At 47.1% G+C, this 21,443-nt stretch overlaps 1 protein-coding gene across 2 annotated transcripts in view; it reads left to right on the top strand.

The window, feature by feature from the left end:
- The window catches only part of col22a1 (collagen, type XXII, alpha 1), a 481,125-nt gene that overhangs the window by 163,908 nt on the left and 295,774 nt on the right, over window positions 1–21,443 (top strand). For both annotated transcript variants that reach the window (XM_072468265.1, XM_072468266.1), the window contains exons 7-10: window positions 3,566–3,841; window positions 6,545–6,625; window positions 11,626–11,742; window positions 19,457–19,501. In XM_072468265.1, the coding sequence (XP_072324366.1) occupies window positions 3,566–3,841; window positions 6,545–6,625; window positions 11,626–11,742; window positions 19,457–19,501 (519 nt within the window). The remainder of the gene's footprint in view (window positions 1–3,565; window positions 3,842–6,544; window positions 6,626–11,625; window positions 11,743–19,456; window positions 19,502–21,443) is intronic.

Genomic DNA, 21,443 nt, shown 5'->3' with positions numbered 1-21,443 from the left:
GCTGGGACCTTTGCTGTTCGTAGTATATATAAATGAATTGGAGGAAAATGTAACTGGTCTGATTAGTAAGTTTGCAGATGACACAAAGGTTGGTGGAATTGCAGATAGCGATGAGGACTGTCAGAGGATAGAGTAGGATTTAGATTGTTTGGAGACTTTGGCGGAGAGATGGCAGATGGAGTTTAACCCGAACAAATATGAGGTAATGCATTTTGGAAGGGCTGTTGCAGGGAGGTAGGGAATATACAGTGAATGGTAGAACCCTCAAGAGTATTGAAAGTCAGAGAGATCTAGGTGTACAGGTCCACAGGTCACTAAAAGGGGCAACACAGGTGGAGAAGGTAGTCAAGAAGGCATACGGCATGCTTGCCTTCATTGAGTATAAGAATTGGCAAGCCATGTTGCAGCTGTATAGAACCTTAGTTAGGCCACACTTGGAGCATAGTGTTCAATTCTGGTCGTCACACTACCAGAAGGATGTGGAGGCTTTAGAGAGGGTGCAGAAGAGATTTACCAGGATGTTGCCTGGTATGGAGGGCATTAGCTATGAGGAGCGGTTGAATAAACTCGGTTTGTTCTCACTGGAACAACGGCGGTTGAGGGGCGACCTGATAGAGGTCTACAAGATTATGAGGGGCATAGACAGAGTGGATAGTCAGAGGCTTTTTCCCAGGGTAGAGGGGTCAATTACTAGGGGGCATAGGTTTAGGGTGCGAGTGGCAAGGTTTAGAGCCGATGTACGAGGCAAGTTTTTTACACAATGGGTAGTGGGTGCCTGGAACTCGCTACCGAAGGAGGTGGTGGAAGCAGGGACGATAGTGACATTTAAGGGGCATCTTGACAAACACATGAATAGGATGGGAATAGAGAGATACGGACCAAGGAAGTGTAGAAGATTTTAGTTTCGACGGGCAGCATGGTCGGCACAGGCTTGGAAGGCCGAAGGGCCTGTTCCTGTGCTGTACTTGAGGCACGATCAATTGGACAAAGACGATAGTTGAATCCAACTGAAGCTTTATTGCTATCAGATGTGTGGCCTCCCACAGCAGCTGGCGAAATGGCTGCTGGCTGGAGGACACGCATATTTATACCCCGCCTCCTGGGCAGAGCCAGCAGGCAGGGACTACCGGCGAACCTGTTGTACAGGTCCTACCGTACATCACCTAATACAGGTGCAACAGTGGTTTACCACAGTACTTTTCTTTGTTCTTTGTTCTTAATAGCGGTTTGGATTTCACCCAGAAAGCCTGTGGGAAACACCCACCCAAACCGACCCAAAATGACACGCGGGACCTTTTGAGTGAATCATGTCCTTTGACACTAAAACTCGCAAGGAAAACATATGATAAAGATAGGGCTAAGAATACTCAAGATACTCATGCGGCAGGATGCTCCACCCCGCCGGGCCAATTTCTGCCTCAACCCACTGGCAGGATGCTCCATTACGCCGGCCAGACAATGGGGTTTCCCATTGTGAGGCAGCCCCACGCCCTCGGGAAACCCCAGGGTTGCTGGCAAAACGGAGCATCCCACCGGCGGAGAATCCTGCCCATGAGCATTGCAAAACGTGTCATTAGGAAGTGAGTAAGGACATTTGAAGAAAAGGCGGATATAAAACAGCGAACAGCTAATCTTAAAAGAAAGAGTCAGGGCTTTTATAACCATAAAAACATTAAGTACAGTTAAACAGAGGGTAGGCCTGCTGCTCCTTGCCATGGGGATGAAAGCTCTACATAGGGTGCTCCGGTTTCCTCTCACAATCCAAAGATGATGTGGAGATGCCGGCGTTGGACTGGGGTGAGCACAGTACTAAGTCTTACAACACCAGGTTAAAGTCCAACAGGTTTGTTTCGATGTCACTAGCTTTCGGAGCGCTGCTCCTTCCTCAGGTGAATGCAGAGGTCTGTTCCAGAAACACATATATAGACAAATTCAAAGATGCCAAACAATGCTTGGAATGCGAGCATTAGCAGGTGATTAAATCTTTACAGATCCAGAGATGGGGTAACCCCAGGTTAAAGAGGTGTGAATTGTATCAAGCCAGGACAGTTGGTAGGATTTCGCAGGCCAGATGGTGGGGGATGAATGTAATGCGACATGAATCCCAGGTCCCGGTTGAGGCCGCACTCATGTGTGCGGAACTTGGCTATAAGTTGCTGCTCGGCGATTCTGCGTTGTCGCGGGTCCTGAAGGCCGCCTTGGAGAACGCTTACCTGGAGATCAGAGGCTGAATGCCCTTGACTGCTGAAGTGTTCCCCGACTGGAAGGGAACATTCCTGCCTGGTGATTGTTGCGCGATGTCCATTCATTCGTTGTCGCAGCGTCTGCATGGTCTCGCCAATGTACCACGCTTCGGGACATCCTTTCCTGCAGCGTATGAGGTAGACAACGTTGGCCGAGTCGCACGAGTATGTACCGCGTACCTGGTGGTGTTCTCACGTGTAATAGTGGTATCCATGTCGATGATCTGGCACGTCTTGCAGAGATTGCCATGACAGGGTTGTGTGGTGTCGTGGTCACTGTTCTGAAGACTGGGTAGTTTGCTGCAAACATTGGTTCGTTTGAGGTTGCGCGGTTGTTTGAAGGCAAGTAGTGGGGGTGTGGGGATGACCTTGGCAAGATGTTCATCGTCATCAATGACGTGTTGAAGGCTCTTCAACCTCTTCATTCACCTGAGGAAGGAGCAGCGCTCCGAAAGCTAGTGACATCGAAACAAACCTGTTGGACTTTAACCTGGTGTTGTAAGACTTCATCCAAAGATGGGCAGGTTAGGTGGACTGGCCATACTAAATTGCCCCTTTTTGTCCAAAGACGTGCAGGTTAGGCGAGGTTGTGAGGATGGGAGGGCAGACTGGAACTGGCTCAGGTGCCCTTTCACAGATCGGTGCAGACTCGATGGGCCGAATGGCCTCCCTTTGCACCGTAAGAATTCTATACAAGTGACATTCATCTGTAATGTGATGAAATCTACAAATATTGTCTTTTCTTCTCCACAGTAGTCTGAACGTGAGTTGTGAACTTGTTTAGTCATATAATTTTAGTCTACCCTGCTGTAAAGCGACGGAATTGGATCGGGCCACCCCACCTATTTTTAATTTCCAATGCAGTCAAAAGTGATAGAGCCAGGCTTGACAGGTGGATAAACAGTGAGCCACCACCCATGCATAAACTCAAATATAATGGCGTGGTCAATGTCTGTGAACCCGTGACCTAATATAAATGAAGGTCTTCACAAGAGGAGCGTAGGAAAACGTCAAATTAAATAATTAATGATTGTAGATTAGATCCTGCAACTTGGGTCAGTGTTGCTAGCACCAGCTGCTTCCAGATTCAACAAAGGGATTGTTGTGTTTGTCGTTGCCTCAGCTTGTGTCTAGAAGTCTGGATAAAATGATCAGGATCAACATGCACAATGACAGAGTCGTGTCAAACAGGGCTGCTGGCTCATACTTGAGAATTAATACTATGACAGATGATTCACAGGGTCAGTGGCTGAAATCAGTTTAACCGGAAAGGCCTCTCTGCAGTGGGAATGACCAGTGACATCTTCCTTTGCATTATTCAGGTTTCCATTCGATTGGATGGTGAGAACAAAGCTGTGGAATACAATGCAGTTGGGCTGAGGAAGGATGCCGTGAGGACTGTTTTCAAAAACCGAGAAGTCAGCGGCTTATTTGATCGCAATTGGCACAAGATGGCACTAAGCATTCAAACGAGCAGCGTCTCGCTCTACATTGACTGCAAACTGATTGAAACGCTGCCAATGGAAGAGCGGGAGAACATCAATATTCGAGGGAAAACAGTCATTGGCAAACGCCTGTATGATAGTGTCCCAATTGATGTGAGTAATGTCCCATTTTTGTCTTAAAATCAGAAAATAAATTGTATCCTGAGGTTACCGAAAAAATTCATTTCATTTCATTTAATTCGGACAGTGGCACAGAAATTTCATTACACAGCGTCCAATCAGGGGTTCAAGGGTCCGCTATGGTGTCCAAGTGCTGTGCGCATGTCAGAAATGTATTGCATTTTGGTTAGAGAATCCCATTGTAGTCCTGGACCTGCCTAATGTCAGCATGCGGTTTTACCTATGCAAATTGGGTTGACAATGGTGGTTCTAGCTCCTTTACCAAATTGGAACTCAATTGCAACTTAATCACGCACACGCAAAGGTCAGTTTTCTCAGGGGCAAAGCTGTCAACAAATGATTGTTAAGCTTACAATTGGGGCCTCCTACTAATAAGGTAAATGGGGAGGCGAGAAGAACAGGAATGCTTTTCAAGGCTCCACATTACAAACATGGTTGCTGTCAGCCGCTGCCCTCCCCTTGATGTTTTCCTCTCCTCTCCCTATTTGTTTGTTGCCCTCAGCTGGCATTCCAGGCAACCAACCTCACTTCTTCTTGTATCTGGTGATCTGTCTCTGAGGCTATAAGTGCCTGGTCATATATAAGTGAGGTCACCAGATCATCTTCCTTTACTCCTGACGCTGATATTAGTGAGTGTCTCTGGAGGTGATGTGGAGGCTGAGATTATATCATCAACTTCTTCAACCTTCCAACAGAGACACACAATTGATGCAAAATCTGACACTTGTAGAGGAGGATCATGGAATGGAACGGTTTCTGTACTGCTGGGACCCATGTCACCCATGGAAGCAACCATAGATCAGAGTGATGGAGGAGTAAGAGTAAATGTGTATTCTGGAGTTTTCATGACTACTTGTCAATTCGGGAGAAATTTAACTAGATTCTCACAGTCTTAGCTGATCGGCCAAGTATTTCTTTAGGTTTTCTGCCGACTGCATGAGATTCTAACATCTGGAATGTTCCTCACATCTGGAACTGCTAGTATAAGTAGCATGTCAGACCTCTGGTTTGATCCTTGCCTTGATCTGAATTAGCAGATCTCAGCTTGCCAATAAAGATACTATATTTATCCTCAGATGGGCTGGGCATGAGATCAGCCAGAACTTTCCCCTCTTCCTTTTCCGTCACACTTGGAAGTATCCAGGTAAACAGGTAAAAGGTGGTAAAGTTATTTTAAAATGAAAAGAGGTAGAAGGTTTTTCCAAGTACCTTGATAGAAAAATGGCTTTGAAATGTACATGGTGGATTCACCATCCCGCCAGCCCCGTTTTCCAGCGCGCCCCCGCTGGCAGTGGGATTCTCCTTTCCCAAAGCCGGCCAATGCGGTTTCCCATTGTGGCCATCCCCAAGCCATCGGGAAATCTGCGGGTGTGAGTGCGCAGCCGGCGAAGCGGAGGATCCCACCGATGGGGAATCCTGCCCAAGATGCATAAGAGGGGAGCTAAGAATATGGTTTAATTACAATTTATTAGAGCAAGCAATAGTTATCATCTATTAAGGTTGTTTTTTGAACTTGTTTCGTGTTTAGAAAGGTTAAAGAAAATTCCACACTCAGGGTAGAGACATCATCCAGCAATATGCTGATGTGGCAAAGGACAAAGCCAGCTGCAAGACTCATATCAGTAACTTGATTTTCAGTAACTTGTTTTTTTTTTCATAGAATTTACAGTGCATAGAAATTACAGTACATGGAATTTTTACTGTCTGCAGCTTGTTAAAGTAGCAGACAGGGTTAATGGGGCTGAGCCGGTTAGCAACAAGGGAAGAGATTAGAAAGGAGACGTGGAGGGACAAGGATAAAAAATACTTGTGAACACCCGCAACTTGTTTCGTATAAAAGTCTGAACCATACAATGTTCAAATGTAAATAATGCTTTGTCGATGTGACTTACAATGTATTAGCATTGCTTGATTTCTCAAGTGGGCAGAGTCAGCTTCAGGGATCTTTCTCTGTTCTCCCAATACATTGGTTAATAAACAATCGTTCTGTACCTGGGTCTCCTGGGATTATTTTGCATAATGATCTGCTCCACAACAGTTATAATAATCTTTATTGTCACAAGTAGGCACAAATTAACACTGCAATGAAGTTACTGTGAAAAGCCCCTAGTCGCCACATTCCAGTGCCTCTTTGGGTACACAGGGAGAATTTAGAATGTCCAAATTACCTAACAGCACGTCTTTCGGGACTTGTGGGAGGAAACCGGAGCATCCGGAGGAAACCCACGCAGACACAGGGAGAACGTGCAGACTCCACACAGACAGTTACCCAAGCCGGGAATCAAACCTGGGACCCTGGAGCTGTGAAGCAACAGTGCTAACCACTGTGCTACCGTGCTGCCCACGTTTGAAACTGGGCTTTCTCTTGCTATTTGGTCAATAAAAAATTAATGGAATTCAAATCTCACAGCACAGAGCGAGCCCATTCAGCCTGTCTCGTCTCTTCCGGCTCTTTGAAAGAGCAATAATGCTTAGTCAATAGAATCGTAGATACTTACGTCATGGAGGTCACTCCTCTTTGACAAGAATAGGATCGAGTTGAGTTATGACGGTCAAATCCACAGAAGGAACAGGAAAGCTGACAGAACCTATGAAGTGGAGGGTTCCAGATAAATTTGCAATATTCAATAACTATTTTGTCAAAAAAAACTGTTGTGCTTCTACATCTTTCTCCAGTTTGATCTTCAACGGATTGTCATTTATTGTGATGCCAAGGATACGGAACTGGAGAGCTGCTGTGATCTTCCGAGCAACCCAGTGAGTAAAAAGTAAAGCATGCCAAAAAGGAAACAAATCGTCCTCACAGCTTTAGAGCTAATTTACATAGTTTTACTCATGTCCAACAAGTATTCTTTCAGTGAAACCATCATTATCTACAAAGCCCGATGCTTTCAGCTACCTGGCCAATCAGGACATTTGCTTCCTAAAGTATCTCCACTTTTCCATTCTCTATCATAGAACCATAGAATTTCTACAGTGCAGAAGGAGGACATTCGGCCCATTGAGTCTGCACCGACCCTCTGAAAGAGCAACCTGCCGAGGCTCATCCCCCGCCCTATCCACGTAACCCCACTGAAGTAGCAGGGGCGGGATTCTCCGCCCCGCCGCGGCAAATTTCTGCCCCGACCGGCCGGCGGGATTCTCCGTTATGGCAGACGGTCGATGGGATTTCCCATTGTGGGACAGCACCATGCCGTCGGGAAATCCCCGGGCACCGGCATAACAGGGAATCACGCCGGCGGAGAATCCCGCCCCACATCTTTGGTTATCAGTGCGAACGTTTTCAAAGGTACAATAGACAATAAAAAATAAATAAATCGATTCCAATTTTTATTAACGTTGGTGAAAAATTGTTTTCATTTAAATAGTTGGAAAAGATATGAAACCAACTACAGATTCCCTGGGCGGGATTCTCCCTCAACCGGCTGGATGGCCTGACGCCGGCGCCAAGAACCACTCCAGCGTTGGGCCGCCCGGATGTTGCGGAATCCTCCGCATTTCCGGGGACTAGGCCAGCGGCGGAGGGGTTGGTGCCGTACCAATCGGCGCCGAAGGGTCGCAGTGGGCCAGCGCGAGTTGGCGCATGCGCAGAACCGCCGGCGTGTTGTGGCGCATGCACAGAATTGCCGCCGTGTTTCCTGCGCATGCGCAGGGGTTTCTTCTCCCCACTGACCATGGCGGAGCCCTACAGAGGCCGGCACGGAGGGAAAGAGTGCCTTCACAGCACAGGCCCGCCCTCAGATCGGTGGGCCCGATCGCGGGCCAGGCCACCGTGGGCCCCCACCCCCCCAGGGCTGGATCCTCCAGCGCCCCCCCCAAGGACTCCGGTAGATGGCTTTCTGGCCAGGTCCCGCCGTGTAGGACCATGTCCATTTCACGCTGGCTGGACTGGCCAAAACAGGTGGCCACTCGGCCCATCGGGCCCTGGAGAATTGCCGCGGGGGGCCGCTGCCAACGGTCCCCGACCGGCGTGGCATGATCCCCGCCCCCGCCCGAAAACCGGCGCTGGAGAATTCGGCAGCGGGCGGCGGGGCGGGATTCACTTCGCCCTCCGGTGATTCTCCGACCCGGCGGGTCAGAGAATCCCGCCCCCCGTGTTTCAAAGTCACAATTGGCTCCATTGTGTAGGAAAATATATTTTGGACACCTCTTATTACTATATAACACTCAGGACTTGAGTTTAATTTGGATTTTTTGGTAGATTAAAACAAAATTATTTCTCCCTCTCCTAAAGGTAATGATGGAGTGGGATATGGATCCAGAAATAGCCATTATATCTCCAATATCTTGTCCAAGTGACTATAGCCTTGTTAACGGGCTCTTAAGCTCAGTTGAGCATTCAAGTTCCATCCTTGCCTTACACCCACATCGGCACAATCCAGAAAAACTCTCTGCGCATCAATCAGATTGCGAACCTTTGCAACTACCAACTACTGAAGTGGAGTAGCATGCCTCAAAACTATCCAGCTGAGATCAGTTGACTCAACCTAAATCATGAATTGAATCTGGGACCATACAAACCTGTACGGTTTAATACTAATGAGCAATTCATTTACATCACAACAACATAGAATCATAGAATTTACAGTGCAGAAGGAGGCCATTCGGCCCTTCAAGTCTGCTCTGGACCTTGGAAAGGGCACCCCAATTAAGCCCACTCATCCACTCTATCCCCATAACCCAGTGACCTCACCTCGCCTTTTTTTGGACACTTAGGGAATTTAGCATGGCCAATCCACATGCATTTCCATGTCAAAATAAGAAATATCCAAAGGTGCTCCACATGAGATCTCAATTTGAGATCTTCCCTGCCCCTACCAGCAATGCCATTAGTTTCACACCCAGAAAGGGTGTGAATCTGATTTATATATATTATAACATTTTAATATATACTTACTGGGATTGTTGCCATGACATCCACTCACACGTAATCCTCCTACCCAGTTTTTTAAAAAAATGTAGAATACCCAATTCATTTTTTCCAATTAAGGGGCAATTTAGTGTGGCCAATCCACCTACCCTGCACATCTTTGGGTTGTGGGGTGAAACTCACGCAAACATGGGGAGAATGTGCAACTCCACACGGACAGTGACCCAGAGCCAGGATCGAACCTGGGACCTTTACGTCGTGAGGAAGCAATGCTATCCACTGCACCACCGTGCTGCCCTCCTCGTACCCAGTTGGCGTGACATCACGCTGGTGTGAATCATGAATGATTTTCAAAAATGAGAACCAGTCATGATGACCACGCCAGGGGCGCGGAGACGAGTACAGCCCTGGGCAGTGAGGTACATGGCCTGGCATCCTGACCAGGTTGGCACTGCCAGGGTGCCAGGGGTCAGTAGCAGATTGACACTGAAGTGGGCACTGCTGGGGGCACTGAAGTGGGTATTGCCAAGTGCTCTCTGGCAGTTCGGTAACTATCCTCTATTGTTGGAGGGGGGGTTCTCCTTATGTGTGGGGTGAAAGGGGGGAGGGAAAGGGGGGGAGAGCCCCAAGGACAGCACGGGGGTGATGGTACAGAGGGTTGATAGTCTCCCCTGATATTTCTGTAGTGGGGGGGAAGATGGTACAGTTTCCCAATACTTCATTGGTGGGGGAGGGGGCGCGGTTGAACCCCATAACATTTCAAAGGTGGGGGTCACCTTGAAGCTTGTGCGGGTGGTCCTCTGTGTTCATGGGGGGTTTGAGGGAACTTATTTTAAACTCAGATTGGGGCGCCCTTTAAAAATGGCACCGCAGCCTCTGTGGGGCTGGCCTTTCTGCCTCTATCAGGCCCTGCCAGACCTGAGTGATGGCGCAAACACGGGGAGAATGTGCAAACTCCACACGGACAGTGACCCAGAGCCAGGATCGAACTTGGGACCTTTGCGCCATGAGGCAGCAGTGTTAGCCACTGTGCCACCATGCTGCCCTCCTCGTACCCACTTTAGTGCCAGAAAACCAATTCTGAAAACTCAGCTATGTTTCTGGAGAAAAACACGCAGGTTTTCAGCTAGACCTTGACACAGCCATTTTTGGGAGGAACTTCTACCCATAATCAGACAAAAAATCATGCTGAGCCAAGGAAGAGGTGTATTTTAAAGCCGATGTTATAGGATAAGAGTTATAGAGAGACAGGCAAGTTTCAGGAGAAAATTCCGGAGTTTAGGGCCCAACAGAAGAAGAATTAGGAATGGTGCAGTGAAAGCAGTAAGGTGCGCCAAGAGGCCAGAGTTCTCAAAAGTGTAAAGACACAAAGAGATTCAAATGCAAGATGCAGGTTGGCAGTGTGAGATCAAAAAAGTAGGAGGGACCTAAAAGGGGAGAGGGGGAGGGGTGATGACCTGGGCTTCCGGAAGCTCACCAGCAGGAAATCCCTCTAAGTGCAGCCTAAGCAGGGAGAAACTCCCTGAGGCCAAAAGAAATGGCAAAGTGCCGTTGGTAGGATCAGTAAGTTTACAGATGGCACAAAGATTGGCCGGGTGGTTAACAGTGAGGTTGAGTGTCTTGGGTTACAAGAAGATTGAGACGGGATGGTCAAATGGGCTGGAAAGTGGTAGAATGAATTTAACCCTGAAAAGTGTGAGGTGATACACTTTGGAAGGAGTAATTTGACAAGAAAGTATTCAATGAATGGCCCAACACTGGGAGGTTCTGAGGAACATAGGGATCTTGGCATGTTTGTCCATAGATCTCTGAAGCCAGAAGGGCTGATTCATAGGTTGGTGAAAACGGCATATGGGGCACTTGCCTTTAACAATCGAGGCATAGATTACAAAAGCAGGGAGGTCATGTTAGAGTTGTACAGAACTTTGGTGTGTCCACAGCTGGAGTACTGTGTGCAATTCTGGTCGCCACATTATAGGAAGGGTGTGATTGCACTGGAGGGGGCGCAGAAGCGATTCAACAAGATGTTGCTTGGGATGGAACATTTAAGTTAGGAAAAGAGGTTGGATCGGCTTGGGTTGTTTACGCTGGAGCAGAGACGACTGAGGGGCGACCTGATCGGGGTGTGCAAGATGATGAGGGGCGTGGACAGAGTGGATAGGGAGTAACTGTTCCCCTTAGTTAAAGGGTCAGGTAAGAGGGGACACAAGTTCAAGGTGAGAGGCAGGAGGTTTAGGGGGGATTTGAGGAAAAACCTTTTTACACAAAGGATGGTAACGGTCTGGAATGCACTGCCTGAGAGGGTGGTAGAGGCATGTTGCTTCTCCTCCTGTAAAAAGTACCTGAATGAGCACTTGGCATGTCATAACATTCAAGGCTATGTGCCAAGTGCTGGCAAATGGGATTAGGTAGGCAGGTCAGGTGTTTTTCATGTGTGGCACAGACTCGATGGGCCGAAGGGCCTCTTCTGCACGGTATTGTTCTTTGAATCTGAGATAACGGTATGTTTATCGGCGCTGCAGCTGTTGCAAACCACCCCGCTAAATGCGCCGCTCAGCGGACTTTAACTTCAGTCCGCTGAATCGCACCCATTGTCAAGGAGGAGGTTAGAATTGAAGGGTGGGACACAGTTTACAGTGGGGCCAGCGGATAATGGTTTTGGTCTTGACTGTTTTTGCCCATGTCATGGTGACTTGCGTGGTGGATTAGAATGGTGGTTGAGAGTGAAGGGAGTCCTTTCAGAGAAATATTCACTTTTGAGTAATTCCTTTCAGTACATTTGAGTACATGTGGTTTGCACCGAGATGCATGTCAATCGGATTGTCCTTACAGTTCTCATCCACTCCTCTTCTATTTCTACCAACCATTTCTGTCTCGTTTTTTCCAGTGTCAGATTACACTCGCCACTCAAGTTCCTCAAGTGGAGATCTCAACAACACCACAACCACCTGCTGAGGTGGACAGTTCAAAGACCATTAACTGTTCCTGCCATCAGGGAGAGAAGGTACTAGGAGCGATTAATTGAATTAGACAATTGTCATTTTTTTCCCGTGTCCAAAGCCAAAGGATAGAAGCAGGATAGTGGGTAAAATAAAGCCAGAAAATGCTTGAAATAATCAGCAAGTTAGACAGCATGTGTGGAGAGAGAAACTGAATTAAAGTTTTGATGACTTTTTACCTGAAGGGTGAACGGTCTTTGGTTAACTTACAATAAATGTCAGCTGGCTGTGAAATACCAGGGAAAAGACAGAGCTTTTTTTGATTCTTGGCTTTTTCAAAAAGAAATCAATAGCGAATGATTAAACCAAGTATTACTTTGTGAGGACAGCATTTCGAAGTCTCTATCAAAATAAACCACAACAAATTGTAAGTAGTACTGATATTCCTGGAAGTGAACGTACACTGCATTAGCAGGTTTCTATCACCTCTGGATTTCAATCTAGACCTGACTATTGCATTTGAAGTTGCCTCTCACCTTCTCTGCTGCCCATGTTAAATAAGCTTAAATCAGTTTCAATCATGTTTCCTTTTGTGGTTCAGATTCAGAAAATGAACCAAATTGTGAAAAATGCTGTTTGGTATGTAGTCTAGAAGAGCAGAGAAAGAATTTGCATTGAGATAATGCAAGTCTTTCTTTGAATTCAATTTATAATATAAACCCATCAATATAAAAAGTCACGAGGATAGTCTTATTTCAAAACTAATGCTTACAGCAGATACAGTACATGGTCTCTTACAATTGTTTGTCCACATTAAAGTTGTTATTTTCATGAAAACTATTAAACCCTGACAGGTATCTTAATGCTTAGATTAACATATGCAAACATTGTGCGGAATTCTCCCATCCTGCCCACGATGGGTTTGGTGGCAAATGGGATTAGGTAGGCAGGGTGAAACTTTCCTAAAGACGGGTTAATGGGGGCCAGTTCGCCCACTGCCTGATGGCGTGAATTCCATTTGCATTCATTTGCATCTCATGAAAGCAGTTGTTTGCTTGAATCTCTCAGGTCTTCCAATCTCGCTTCACACCAGCAGGAAATCATGTCGGCCTCAAACCTGATTGAGAAAGAGCGGAATGCACAGACGGACCTGAATTCACTTGAGACTTTGAGTGGGTCCAAGATAAATGGCCTACCTACCATAGTGCTGCGTTTCTCCTGTTGTATTGAATGCCACTCTGTTGGGGCAGACTGGGTCGTACCTTCCATATCCATACTGAACTGGTCTTTATGGACAGCACTGAGTTGCAGGACTCATGGACTACCCACTCCAGCAGACCAGAGTTTGACCGGATGTGGGGTGCAATGTAAGGGCGAGGGCTCATGAAGGCAAAGGTGAGCAATGTAAAAGGAGAGCTGTGCAAAGGCAGGAGAACGAAGGGTGAGGGGGCCCGATGTAAGGCAGAAGGTTAAACAGGTGGATGAGCAAGATGAAGAATGGAAGGCAGAGGTAGGCCAAGGGAAGAGAAGCCGAACCCCTCCCCTTGTTCAGCCAAGCCGCAGTTCATAGTGTAGGTGGATTGGCTGTGATAAATTGCCCTTAGTGACCAAAAAAGATTAGGAGGGGTTATTGGGTTACGGGGATAGGGTGGAAGTGAGGGCTAAAGTGGGTCGGTGCAGACTCGATGGGCCGAATGGCCTCCTTCTGCACATTATGTTCTATGTTCTATGTAATAGGCCTCAAGATGGGGAGAGGTCAGGTCTGCATGGGGCATTGCGGCATCATCAACATCAAAGAGTTCAGGAGTAGGACAGGGCTATCCGTGACTATCACTATTGGATCAAGGGTTAGAGAGGAAGGAAGGAGAATGATCGGAAGGAGGGAAACCTGAACATGATGCTCCACCAACATGATTGGAGGGTTTTGTACAGTCTCGAGGGGAGGGCTGTATGAAATCCTCACAGATAAGGGAGTCAAAGGGATACCACATCGTGTGCTGGAAGGGGATGCAAGCAGTCTCCAGATGGGGTGGGTAGATGTCCACATGGGGCATGGGCATCTCGCAAGTGATGGGATCGAGGGAAAGGTGGGAATATTCACCACAACTGGATCCAGAACAGGGATGGTTGCTGGGGGATAAGGGCTACCCACCTAAATGCCAGCTTATGCCTTTGGTGTGTCACCTTCATACTGAGGAGAGGTGTAATAATAATGCTCACAGCTCCACACCCTCCCTCACAGAGCAGGCTATAGTACTTCTGAAGATGTGACTCAGAAGGCTGGGCAGCTCAGGTGGCTCTCTGCAATACGCACTGGAGAGAATTTCCTGCATGATTGCAGTTCACTGTGCCCTTCACAACCTGGCTATGCAAATAGGTGAGCCCTCTCCAGAGGTCCTGAAGGTGGAATGTGAGTAACACAACAGATGGGATGGTGGTGATGTCAAAATGTCCATGAGTGAATGAGTGTTGATATGTGTTCCCACTAATGGATGAATTAAGTTAGATAGTGGAGGGAGCTGAGAGAGCACTTCCCCTGGTGGAGCAGATGAGAAGATTCATGCTCTTCCTGCACTGTGTGGTTCTTCTGGCACAACTGCCAGCCATGCTGACCTCAAAGAACAAAGAACAAAGAAATGTACAGCACAGGAACAGGCCCTTCGGCCCTCCAAGCCCGTGCCGACCATACTGCCCGACTAAACTACAATCTTCTACACTTCCTGGGTCCGTATCCTTCTATTCCCATCCTATTCATATATTTGTCAAGATGCCCCTTAAATGTCCCTATCGTCCCTGCCTCCACTACCTCCTCCGGTAGTGAGTTCCAGGCACCCACTACCCTCTGCGTAAAAAACTTGCCTCGTACATCTACTCTAAACTTTGCCCCTCTCACCTTAAACCTATGCCCCCTAGTAATTGACCCCTCTACCCTGGGGAAAAGCCTCTGACTATCCACTCTGTCTATGCCCCTCAAAGAACAACTTCCGAGACCGGAGAGGTGAGATTGGTATACATCTTGGAGAGATCTCTTGGATAGGTGACATGCCTCTGCATTCAGACTCCACAAATCAAAGCTTCAAGGACATGGTGGTTGAATCAGGGTGCAGACTTCTTCTTGAGGCTGCTAGCATTTTGCCTCTGAATTCTGGACTTCCAGGATGGCATTGTGAAGAGAGGTGGGTTGGAGAGAGTGATATAAGTGTGCTGGACTGGCATTTACATGTGGAGCCCGGCAGCTGACAGTGGGTGGATGAATGTACCACTGGCCCATGAGTTGAATCCCACTTATGCAGAATTAATGAAGCTCCAAGCACAGAATCGGGCGCATGTTCATATTATTCCGACCAGCAGGAACGGTGCTGCCAAAACTGCCCATCAATGCACTTAAAAAACAAAAAAGAAGAATTCTGTTCATTTATGCAGATGGAAAGACATTGATATGCTTCAGATTGATTTATTTATTCATTCCTCATATCAAAAAATGTAAGGTTTACCATGAGTTATCAGCTAGGAATGGACACAGATCTCTTTTTTTCCATGTTGCGATTTGGTAAGTTAATGATAACATCACCTAGTTATTAACGCTTCTCTCTAATGGTAATGTTTACTTCAGGTGGATACTACCGACCAGACATGTTTTTGTTCTGCACTGTCTGAAAGCAGTGGCTAAAGACTGGCTACAGAAACTTCATATTCAAAACTATTTGCTGCTTGGAAATTGGAAAACTTTCTTAAAGTCCAACATTTTAAAATAAATTATATCTCTGGTAATTGATTGGAAAATAAAAGAAAGTTTATATTATTGCAACAATTTATGTATTGAATTTAGCAATCTAAAAATGATGGGCACGATTCAACAAAACAAACATAAAGTTAAAGTGCTTTTTCGGGCATATTTGGCAGTGTTTCTTGGCGGATGCAGCGCTTTTCAACGGCACTTTGCCATTTATTTTGCCTTTGTGGGTTTCTCGGGTGAACACACATTTAGATGAGCCTAATGACTCCCGAGGCAAGATCCAGATTGTGCCGGGCCTTGCGAGTCCGGTAACTCTCATGAGGTTATTCGCAGGCCGATTTTGACGTCTACCGGGATTCAACCATTGTGTCCGGTTCCAAGCCAGCCACCTGATAGCTCTTCCTTGTTGACTGCAAGGATGAATAAGCTGAGCTCCTAACTCAGTAGGCCACACTTAGGTAGCCATCCTACACTGACACGCCAGCAAGACCGGCTCCTCGCAGATCAGGGCGCCATTGACAGTTTGAAAGGCTGCCCTGATCTCTAGATCACCTTTTAGCACCACACCCACCCCCCAGCTTTCAGGACAACCCCCCACACACGTCACCCCCCCCCCCCTCCCCCACCCACCCACCCCCAACCCTTTCTGTGGCCCTCCATCTCTCCCTCACCAACAATCTAATGGGCAACCCTGGGCCCAACCCCTGGCACCTGGGGACCTTGGCACTGCCATCCTGCCACCATGGCTGCGCCCCTGCCAAGTTGGCAATGTCATCTGTGAACACTGGCAATGCCAAGTCGGCACTGCCAAGGTTCCAGGCTGGTAGTGCAAGGATGCCCATGTGCCAGGGGGAGTGCCGGGGTGCCACCTTGCCCTGTCCCCAACCATCCAGGGACCTCTAATCGAGACCTCCCAAGATGCCATAACACCTGGTTCACATTTGAACAGTGCCCAGTTGAGGCCTTGTAGGCGCAGACGTTGAATCCTGGGCACCGGGTGAATTGGGCGAACGCTTGTTTAGAGAAACTCAATGGCCCACTTGGCGAGTTCGGATTGCACTGGGCCTCGCAACTCTCATGAGGCTTTTCACCTGGTGCGAAGACCTATTTGGCGTCTCCCAGGATTCGACCGTCATTTCCTGACTCCAAGTTGGGCAAGACAAGGTTGTTGAATCATACCCAATAGCTCTTCCCTGTTGACTGCAAGGATGAATTAACTGTGCTCCTAACTCAATCGACGAGACAGGAGGTACCTATAACATTCAGATGCACAAGTTCAGGAATATTTTCTTGGATGGACTGAGTGGACAATCATATTGGATGCATCTGAAGGAGGACAGAATACAAGTTGCTTTGTCTCACAGGAAGCTAATTGGCAAGATCATTGATTCCCAAAAATAATCTCTTTCAAAATCATGAGAATAATGAGTTTAAGCTAAAAGCAAGTACCTGCAGAATCTGAAACAAAAGCAGAAAATAATCTCAGCAGGTCTGACAACATCTGTGGAGAGAGAGCAGAGAGCTACCGTTTTGAGTCTGGGTGACTCTTTCTCAAAGAGTTTAAGCTACTTTGGCTGAGTGGTAACTTGTTTCTGAATCAGAAGATTGAGTATTCCAAGTCCTGCTCCAGAAATGTTACTAACTTTGGTTGGCTCTTAATTTGTTGCTCGTTGTATCTTTACTTAATTTGCTCTGTTTCTATAACCTTTGCTCTAGAGTCGCCCGGTATCTTTATGATACCGCCACGAGGTTCTAGTTCAAGTATTGATCAATAACTCGACACACCAATTAGTAAGATTCAAATCAAAACACATTTATTATACACAGTAAATCATTACTCATGCATAAAACTCTATTTACTAGACTATCTCTATCACTAAAAGGCCTGTACTTAGCTTCGGACTGGCCCACCAGGTCCGGGGAACAAATGGCCTTTTGTTCAGGTCCTGAGTCTGCAGGATTCAAAAACTGGTATGGACTGGTAGCTAGGAGCACATATCTCGTAGCGAGCGTTGTCTGGAGACTTACTTGGTTGATGTGGCCGCTTGGGCAGTTCACTGTCAAGGGTTGGTTCGCGCTGCTGAGTGACCCTGCCAAGAAGGACGAATTGAACTTGGGGACCCTACTTTATAGTCCCCAGGGGCTTTGCGCCGTTCTGGTCCGGACCCCGTATCTGGTTCCAAGTGATTGGACTGCGTTCCAATCACTTGGATCGATTTCTCCAATACTGGAGCTGTTCCCTGATCGCTGGGCGGTCCCTAGGTGTCCGTTGGCCTTCCTTTGTCTTGGCTCCTGCTGGCGCCGAGGAGTCTGGCTTGGCCTTATTCACCTTAAATGTTACAATTGTTCCCGGGGATCGCTCATTAATATGCAGATGGCTGCTGGTTTCAGTGCTGTCGGGGTTTCTGCAAAGTCTAATACAGGAGACTTTGCACCTGCTAGTTTTTGCCTGTGTTGGCTGAATTTCCCTGTAGTCTTTGCGGATCTCCATTTTAAGTCGGAAAGTAGCCAACCCAGGTGGCTACAGAAACAAGGGGCACGATTCAGCGGACAATGGCGCGTTTAGTGGGGTGTTTCTCTGTGGCTGCAGCACCAAGAACATCCTGCTATGCAACGGCATTTTGCCATTTATCTTGGCCTCAGAGAGTTTCTCTCCGCCAAGGCCACACTAAAAAGGATTTCATGCTGGCGAGCTTCAAGGCTGCTCATAGATCTGGGCGCCATCTTGAAAGGCTGCCCCGATCTGGCCCCCCCCCCCCCTCCCCCTCTTCCCCCTCCTGCCCTTTCAGGCCTGCCACACTCTTTTGACCCTGCTCCAACCTTGGGGAGGCCCCCGAGAACACCCCTCACCCCCCCTCTCCTCCACTGTACCTGGCAAGACCCGACCCCTGGCAATGCCACCCACACATCATGGCAGTGGGAATGCCCTCTGTCCCCAACAACCCGAGGCCTCCAATGGTCTGGAAGACCCCCCCCCCCCCCCCCGCCCCAAGCTGCTGTTATGACTGGTCCACATTTGTGGAGACCAGTATTAAATGGCACCTTAGCAAGGTGTCCCAGGTGCGGCTGGTGAGTCCTGGATGCCAGCTGAATCCAGCGTCTAGGCTTTGGCTCATTTAAATATTCAGATCTGGATCACACCGAGTGAGGGCGAGATCCAGATCATGCTGGACGGAGCGAGTTGGGTATCCCGTGTGTTTTGCGCAAGGCGCGATTCCCGATTTGGGGCTCAGGCGTGATTCACCTGTTGCATCCAGATCCGAACCGGGTGCAATGTGGGTCACTGAATCGTGCCCAAGAGTATAAAATCTTGGTTAATATTTCACTCTAGTACTGGGATTGCTGCACTGTCAGAGTTGCTATCTTTCTGATAAGATGTTAAACTGACGTCCTACCTTTGCACTTAGGCAGCCATAGGAGCTCCAATGTTATTAATTTTAAGAATAGTGCTAGTTTCCCTGGTATCCAGGCTTATTAGTGATCTCTCAACTACAATACTAAATCAGCTTTTGCACGAGATTCTTTATACAAAGATGTTTTTTCTCTTCTAAATTTAAGTTTTATACTCTCATATCTTGTCCTATTATGTTAACTGATAAGTCAATAATGTTCAGAACCTATTTGACACTTATTTTAGCTACTTCAACGAGAAACTGTTGTATATTTTCTGAGCTGATAACTATCCAATGAAATATTCTTTATATTCTGAGTATATCTGGTCAGATTAGCTTGTCAGCTCTTTCTGCACGTACCCCTATATGTCTGTCCATTGTTTATTTTATATAGAATCCTTACCGGAGGATAGGCACCCGGAGGAAACTCATGCAGGCATGGGGAGAATATGCAAATTCCACACAGGGAGCCACCCAAGGCCGGAATCGAACCCCGGCCCCTGGCACTGTGGACACCAATGCTAACCACTGTGCTGCCCATTTTGAATCAAACCTGAACTAGCTGTTGCTGTCTCTATCTGATGTGTTTCTAATATTTGTTTCTGAATCGCAATTTTTTCTGATATTTTGCTTCTGTTACAATTTCCACAGGGTGATCTTGGTCTACCTGGTTTTCAAGGACCCAGAGGCCCAAAGGTGAGTTTGGGTCAAGAGGACCAAGATTGTGACTTGTAATTATTTAAAGAGTTATGTTCGGATTTTGCTGGATAATGTTTTATTAATAGACAAAGGGCAGGGTTTCCCGTGCCTTCGAGGTGTCGGAGGTTGCCCGTCATTGGGCAGTGGCAGAATATTTTGGTCCCGCCGATGTTTACGAGGATTTGCAGGCCCTGTACCTTCCACCACAAAGGAACGCACCATGGGGGGAGTCACCATTGGAGGGACCAGAGCATCCCGCCAGTGGGCATGGCTGCAACATTTTGGACAGAGAAAATTTCCCCGTGTCTGATGCAAAGTTCTTTTACTTGAGATGGGCAACAACATTTTCATCTCTAATATCAAAGTTGCAATCTAAAGTTGGCTGATGAGTTGGAAGCATGTTCCTTCTGTCAATTAAATGTATTCCATGTTAAATGAGTTCGGTCAATCCATAGTCACAACTCTCCACAACAAAACATTTGAGAGTAAAAGCAGAAACTGCTGGAAAACACAACAGTTCTGGCAATATTTGTGGAGAGAGAGAGAAACACAGAGTTAACATTTTGAGTCCAGTAGGACCCTTTTTCGGAACTGGAGAAAGGTGAAAATGGGATGGGTTTTATGCTGCTGAAAAAGTGGTGAGGAGTAAGTGGAGCAAATGGAAGGTTAGGATAGGTTAGAGGGTGGGGAGCTAAATGAAAAATTGTCATGGAAAAAAAAAAGGCAAAGGCAATGGTGATGACAGTATTAATGAAACAAAACATTGATCTAGAGCCGGTGTGAATGGCAGAATAAAGGCCAGCACTCTCTGAAAGCAAAACTCCAAAACAAGATACATACTAGCAGTTGGGGATTTTAAAAAATCAGCATGGAAGACAGACAGAGTTTATGATCTGAAATTGTTGAACTCAACTGGCTGTAAAGTGCCTAATTGAAAGATAAGACGCTGTTCCTCCAGCTTGTGTTGGGCTTCACTGGACATTGCAGCCCATCGAAGACTGAATTGTGAACATTCGAGGGAGGTGGTGAATTGAAATGGCATGTGACAGGAAGCTGGGGTCATGCTTGCGGTTTGAACAAAGGTGTTCGACAAAGCAGACACCCAGTCTGAATTTAGTCTATCCAATGTAAAGGATACTGCATTATGACCAGTGAATACCATAGATTAAGTTGAAAGAGGGACACATAAATTGCTGCATCATGAGGAATAAGTGTTTGAGGCCTTAGGGAGTGAGGAGGGAGCCACAAAGCGACATTTATCCAGTCATCGATGTAACAAAAAATATTCTGGGGGGAAGCCTAAGTAGGACTGGAACGAGGAATGTTGCATATCCCCCACAAAAAGACAGGCATGACTGGGGCCCGTGCAGGTAGCAATAGCCACGCCTTTTATTGGGAGGAAGTGAGATGGGTTACAAGAGGAATTGTTCAATGAGATAATAGGTTCAGCCAGGCGGAGGAGTATTTAGGTGGATGGGGATTGTTCAGGCCTTTGTCCAATGAAAAACAGAAAGCCTTCAGACTATGTTGGTGGGAGATGGAGGTATAGAGGGATTGAATGACCATGGTGAAGTGGAGATGGTTCGGGCCAGGAAACTGGAAATTCTTAAAATGACATAGGGCATAAGAATCACAAATGTAGATGGGAAGGGACTGAACAAAGGGAGAAAAGTGGAGTCAAGATAGGAAGAAATAAGTTCTGTGGGGCAGGAACAGGCTGATATGATGGGTCTACTAGGACAGTCTTGTTTTGGATTTTGAGAAGGAGGTAGAAGTGAGCTGCACCGAATTGGGGGACTACAAGAGTGCCAAGGACGTTCCTTCATAGGAGTTGGCTGCAAGAGGAGTTTCTGCTAGGCTGGAGAGGCTCAGGTCAGGGGTCTATCCTGGGGTGGGGGTTGTTTGGCTGTTCTTCCCATCTGCAACCTTTAAAGCCTGT

The sequence above is a fragment of the Scyliorhinus torazame genome, chromosome 11, assembly GCF_047496885.1.
Source record: "Scyliorhinus torazame isolate Kashiwa2021f chromosome 11, sScyTor2.1, whole genome shotgun sequence".
Taxonomy (NCBI): Eukaryota; Metazoa; Chordata; class Chondrichthyes; order Carcharhiniformes; family Scyliorhinidae; genus Scyliorhinus; species Scyliorhinus torazame.
The sequence above is the reverse complement of the archived record's forward strand: the minus strand, read 5'-3'. Positions and strand labels throughout refer to the sequence as shown.